The 6,940-nt window shown below is 25.2% G+C and overlaps 1 protein-coding gene across 1 annotated transcript; it reads right to left on the bottom strand.

The window, feature by feature from the left end:
- Positions 1-5,830: 5,830 nt before the first annotated feature.
- Positions 5,831-6,424, bottom strand: LOC143921926 (large ribosomal subunit protein uL13-like). The gene has a single exon (XM_077445249.1). It carries the CDS (start codon positions 6,422-6,424, stop codon positions 5,831-5,833), a length of 594 nt encoding a protein of 197 aa, XP_077301375.1.
- Between the last annotated feature and the right edge of the window lie 516 nt (positions 6,425-6,940).

Consider the following 6,940-nt stretch of genomic DNA (forward strand, 5'->3'; position numbering starts at 1 on the left):
AGAAATATTTTTAAATAAATATTAATCTCTAATTGAGCCAGTTGTTCATTTCAAGTGTTTTTTTTTAATTTAACTGATTAAAATAGCATAATTTCACCTTTTAATACAGAAATATTTTTAAATAAATATCAATCTTTAATGGGCCAGTTGTTCATTTCAAGTGTTTTATTTAAGTTAACTGACTAAAATAGCATAATTTCACCTTTTAACACAGAAATATTTTTAAATAAATATTAATCTCTAATGGGTCTTCAGATCATCATGACAAGTATTTTTTTTTAATTTAACTGATTAAAATACCATAATTTTAACGTTCAATATTGCCCGATCTAAAAATAAAAATACAACTTAATTTAAAATTTTAACTGTTTATTTAAGACTCTTTCTTGATTTATAATCTTTTAACGAGATCTCTTCTTCTTTGCCTTCTATAATTGCTAGAATATAAGAATCTTCATATTTTAATATTTTTTCTATATTTTTACATCTAATTAATTCGAAACTCCTATCAAAAATCATTAATTTCTTTTCTGTAAACTCCTCTTTCTTTTCCTTGTAATTTATTTCTATTAAATCGCCATTCGTTGTTATTGAGCAATAATCATTTTTTATATTCACTTTTATAATATTTTCTTTTATAAATGAAATATTTAAAATTTCTCCTTCTAAATCATGTACAAAAACTCTGGCATATTTATCTATAGAATAAATTCTATTGTTTTTTACATTGAAATATAAAGGAGTAGAAAGGATTCCAAATAAAAAGACTGGTATTTCTCTAATAACAAAACAATTCCCAAAAGTATCAATAAAAAAGGTTGAATTTTCATATTTTACAAATTTGTAAACATTTTTTTTAAGTTTTTGAACTAAAATATAATTATTTTCTACTTTTCTAAATAAATTTTTATTTTCATCTATTTTAAATTCATTCATTTCTTCGGCACCTTCTTGGGCTATTAGAGGCATGGGATGAAAAAATGTATTTTTTAAGATTCTTTTAAATTAAGAAACAAAAAGTTTTTTGTTTTATTTCACAATATAAACTGCTAAAACATTCACAAACACCCTTCAAATACATAAAGCTTGTTGTGTTATCCTCATTAATATAATTTAAATAAAGACCCTTAATGATTAAATACTTTAATGATGAAGAGCTAACGCCATCTCCAATGGCACAAGACAAAACTATTAATTTCTATGAAATTAAACTGTTAAAACATTCACAAATGCCCTTTAAATACACATTTATTTCATAAAGCTATTAATTTCTGTGTAATTAAACTGTTAAAACATTCACAAACATTCACAAACACCCATCAATTACACATTTATTACATAAAGCTATTAATTTCTATGTAATTTCTTTATTTCAATACTTGATTTGTTGCTGAAAAATTATGTAAAAATTTTAAACCATGAGCATCGAGAACAATAAAAGTAACGAAAGTTATAAAAGTGATGAAAACAGTAATAGCAGCGAAAGTGATTCACAAAATTCAATTGATAACAATGAAAATAGTTGTGAGAGTTTTTCTTCAGAAGATTTAGATTTAGAAATTAAAACTTTTACTCCATCTTTTAATGACATTTCATCTTTCTTTACACAATATCCCTATATTTCTTCACCTTCATCTTTTATAGAAAAAATTAAACAAAGTAATATACTTTTAAGTGATGATCTAATTTTAGCCGTTTCTATGTTGGCAAATTATAATGAAATAAAAATATTTATTGAAAAAAGATTTAAAAAAACTTTAAATTCACTTATTGAAAATATTACAGGAGAAGTAGCTTTCTTTTTTTGCCCTAGAATTATAAATGTCCCTTTAAATAATATTTTAGATTTATACTTAAAGATTAATCTTTCATATGATTATTACATTTTAGTTTCAAAATTACAAAAAGTAGAAAAAGAAGATTTTAATGATGTTTGTACTAATTTTAAAGAATATTCAAAGAACGATTTAAGATTTTTTCCCTGTTTTAATGAAGAAATTTTTTTATATGGTACGACCATAAAACAAAATACTGAAATTAAAGGAAATCAATATAAAATTTATGTTTTATCAAAAAATGAGTTTGAAGCTTTTTTAGTTTCTTTCAAAGATGAATTAAAAGATAAATAAATGAAATAATTAACCGTTTTTATTATTTGGGCTGTTTTTTAGCTGTTTATTCTTATTTAATAAATACCCCTGTTATAATAATCTTCAATTAAATATGATTGTTACTACTTAAAATATTTATTGACATTAGGGGGTTATTAATCTTGGCTGATTATAACAATATAATTTTTACTACTTAAAATATTTATTGGCATTATTAGGGGTATTAATCTTGGCTGATTATAACAATATAATTTTTATTGCTTAAAATATTTGTTGATATTAGGGTATTAATCTTGGCTGATTACAACAATATAATTTTTATTACTTAAAATATTTATTAACATCAGGGGGTTATTGATCTTGGCTGATTACAACAATAAAATTGTTACTACTTAAAATATTTATTGGCATTATTAGGGGTACTAATCTTGGCTGATTATAACAATATAATTTTTACTACTTAAAATATTTGTTGATATTAGGGTTTTAATCTTGGCTGATTACAACAATAAAATTGTTACTACTTAAAAAATTTATTGGCATTATTAGGGGTATTAATCTTGGCCGATTACAACAATAAAATTTTTATTACTTAAAATATTTGTTGATATTAGGGGTATTAATCTTGGCCGATTACAACAATAAAATTGTTACTACTTAAAATATTTATTGGCATTATTAGGGGTATTAATCTTGCCTGATTATAACTGTTGTGTTATCCTCTATTAATATAATCCCTAAATACCCTTAATGACTAAATACTTTAATGATGAAGAGCTTACGCCATCTTCGATAGCACAAGACAATAACAATATATTTGTTACTACTTAAAATATTTATTGACATTAGGGCTATTGATCTTGCCTGATTATAACATTACTATTTCAATATTTATGTTTGTGTTAAAGTTACCCCTATGTCATTAAATTCTATTTACAGTTAATTAAATAATTTAACTGTTTTTGTTGATTTAGACTGGATTATAGCCGATTAAACTAATACTAAGAGCTTAAAGTAAACATGGGTATTTATTTAAGTATATTATATAAATCCAGCTCTGCTTAATAAATCCACTTGCAATTTTTACATGAAATATACCAGTTTACTATATATTTGAGTTTTTATATACCAGTTATATATATATTTTACTTAATAAATAGTGTTTTTTGCCCAAGCTCTAGTTATTATTCTGTTAAAAATATGTGATTGCTAAAATATGTCAAGATAAGCGCCCAATTTTATCAATTATTTTAAGTGTAACAATTATTCTGTTAAAAATATGTAATTGCTGTAATCTGTCAAGATTTGTTCCCAATTATTTTAAGTGTAACAATTATTCTGCTAAAAATATGTAATTGTTATAATCTGTCAAGATGTGTTCCCAATTTTATCAATTATTTTACGTAGTAACAATTATTCTGCTAAAAATATGTAATTGTTATAATCTGTCAAGATGTGTTCCCAATTATTTTAAGTGTAACAATTATTCTGCTAAAAATATGTAATTGTTATAATCTGTCAAGATGTGTTCCCAATTATTTTAAGTGTAACAATTATTCTGCTAAAAATATGTAATTGCTGTAATCTGTCAAGATGTGTTCCCAATTATTTTAAGTGTAACAATTATTCTGCTAAAAATATGTAATTGCTAAAATCTGTCAAGATGTGTTCCCAATTATTTTAAGTGTAACAATTATTCTGCTAAAAATATGTAATTGCTAAAATCTGTCAAGATGTGTTCCCAATTATTTTAAGTGTAACAATTATCCTGCTAAAAATATGGAATTGCTAAAATCTGTCAAGATGTGTTCCCAATTTTATCAATTATTTTACGTAGTAACAGTTTTTGCTTTTAATTCCATTGTTATTTCAAAATACTCGTCGTTTTTATAGCCCATGATTTACTTTCTTGCAGAATATTGTTTGAATTCATTAAATGGCACTTTCTTTGAAAGTATAGAAAAGCTTGAACTTTGCGATTCTGAAAATGTTAAATTTGCTCCCCTTATTTCTATTTATGTTTTAATCTTTGGTTTTAATACCATAAACATTTCTGTGATATTTTCACAACTTCTATTTTTGTATTCTTTCTTCGATAATGTAGACAATACTTTCATTAGTTTAATAAAAAAACTAATAAGTGAAAAACATTCTAGAATCTCTAGAATAATAATACAATTTATAATTAATGTTCCCATTATTCCTTTATTCATTGCTATTAGTCTTAACACTGCTTATATTACAAATTCAAATAAATGCAATGCATTACTAAGTAGAATTCTTTATACAATGAGCAATCATATAAGCATTTTAATCTTTGATGAGTTTATTTTAGTTAAAAGTTTGGAATTTGCAATTAGTTTTCTTGTAAATAGTTTATTTTTTAAATTTTATATCACTTCTCGACTAAGAACAACTTCTTTTATATTTTCATTTAGTGGAACTTACTTTTTCTTAAAAACTCATAACAAATGTCAATATTTTACATTTTTAGCCAATAAAAAATTTAACTTTACTTTTAGCTTCTTTGAAGTCCCATCATGGAATGTATTAGAATCTTGGTTAGCCTTTGTTATTTTATTTTCAATTTCATTTTTAAGTCAAATGACTGTGAGATATTTGGTTATTAAAATACTAAAGAGGCAAAAAAAGTATAAATTTTTAGAATAAGCGTAATACCTGGCAGGGCTTTATTATTTTACTTGGTTTATGGGATAGATGCGGTGCCAGTGTAAGTATACTTGCTATAAATTAATTGGCGTAACTCCTTGCAGGGCCTTATTATTTTACTTGGAATTGGGGTTTGGGAAAAATGTGGGTGTAAATTAAAGTATAGTTGCTATAAATTAATTGGCGTAACGCCTTGCAGGGCCTTGAAATTGTAATTTATAATTAGAGTCCAAAGTAAATAGGGTTGATAATGTAAGTAATAAGCGTAACGCCTGGCAGGGCCTTGAAATTGTAATTTATAATTAGAGTCCAAAGTAAATAGGGTTGATAATGTAAGTAATAAGCGTAACTTCAAATTAAACCTTAGAATTGGTTTATGGGGTAAATCTGGGTTAAGATTTAAGTATAGAAGTATAGTTGTTATTAAGTAATAACTCTGGCATACACCCAACCTGAGCTGCTACAAAAACTTACTAGCAATAAGGATTAAACCTAAAATAAATAAATTTATGAAGTGATATATTTATTGGTGTTCGGGGTATCAACTATGGTTAAATATTACTAAAATATAAGTTGCTTCTCTGTTTTAAATTTTATTTGATTTATAAATATTTTTTGACCAAATTGTAAACGCAGTATTAATAATTCTACATTTATTTAATTAGAGCAGGTACAAAATTATTGTTAAATTAATATTTTTAAACTCGTGCTTAAAATATTATTGTTATTACTAGCAAGAGTTTGAGGTAAACATGGGGTTTTATTTCAGTATAATTGTTAAAAGAATTTAATGACATAGGAGTAACTTTAAAAATAATAAATATAATTAACTTTACTTAAATTATTTTTTGACATCCGGGCATCGAAATCTGGAAAGATTATAACAAAAATATTAAAAAACGTCACAACTTGCCGCTAAATGCAAAATAATTACAAGTTAAACACGTAGATTGCGCAATATGTTTTTTTAAAAGTAAGTTAGACAGCTTTTTAAAAATTTTAATTTCTTATTACAATTTTACAAAACAAATTCCTTAAAACTAATTTATTTAAGCAAATTCTTTCATTGCTTTCTCAACTTCTTTTTTAAAACTAGAAGATAATGCAACTTTGGCAGCCTCTTCTTGTTTTTTCATAGATTCTGCTTTAAATGCCGCTTCTCTTAATAAAAGCTCTTCTTTAAGAGATTTAGTAAGTGCTGCATAATGCCATCCAAATTGTGAAAGTAAATCTCCTAAAACAATAAATTTCCTCTCTGTATTAGTGCAAGCTTTTCTAAATGCTGCTGGGACAATAGATCTTTCAACATTTTCAAACTGCTTTGGAATACCTTCATACACCGTAATTCTATTAGCTGCCGCTTGCCCTCTTTTAGTTTTCCTACAAGCCATATTTCTAAATACTTTTCTAAAATACTTAGAAGGCTCTTTGTAGTGGAATGTACCCCTTGCTGGATTAACAATATTTCTTTTGTTAAGATAACTTTTATAAGCTGCAACATGTCTATGCATATCACCAGTGAAAACAAGACTTTCTGCACATAATACGTGTATAGTATACCCTTCAAGTGCCTTTTTTGCAATGAAGGCTCCTAGTTTTCCTGCTACGTGGTCAGTTCCATCTATTACCAATTCTCTATTCATGTAGGGCAGAAAATTTTTGTAAAATTTTTTTAAAAAACAGAAGAGCTTTAAAGGGAAATAAGAAACAATAAAAGTGCAAATAAATTATTCATAAGGAACAAACTTTCAATTATTAATTTACTTGCAATAAATTGTTTTAGAGTATCGGCAAAATTTAAAAATAAGATTTTGAAATTATGGTTAGATTATAGCCATTTAAGCCAATAAAATTTGATAAATTCCCCTGGTATGATTATCGTCGTACATATAAGTTAGATTATAGCTACTTAACCACATATTATTTAATAAATACTCTGGTATGATTATCGTCGTATATATAAGTTAGATTATAGCTATTTAAGCCAATAAAATTTGATAAATACCCTGGTATGATTATCGTCGTACATATAAGTTTGATTATGGCTACTTAACCACATATTATTTAATAAATACCCTGGTATGATTATCGTCGTACATATAAGTTTGATTATGGCTACTTAACCACATATTATTTAATAAATACCCTGGTATGATTAT

The sequence above is a fragment of the Arctopsyche grandis genome, unplaced genomic scaffold (assembly GCF_051622035.1).
Source record: "Arctopsyche grandis isolate Sample6627 unplaced genomic scaffold, ASM5162203v2 HiC_scaffold_50, whole genome shotgun sequence".
In the NCBI taxonomy this organism is placed as follows: domain Eukaryota; kingdom Metazoa; phylum Arthropoda; class Insecta; order Trichoptera; family Hydropsychidae; genus Arctopsyche; species Arctopsyche grandis.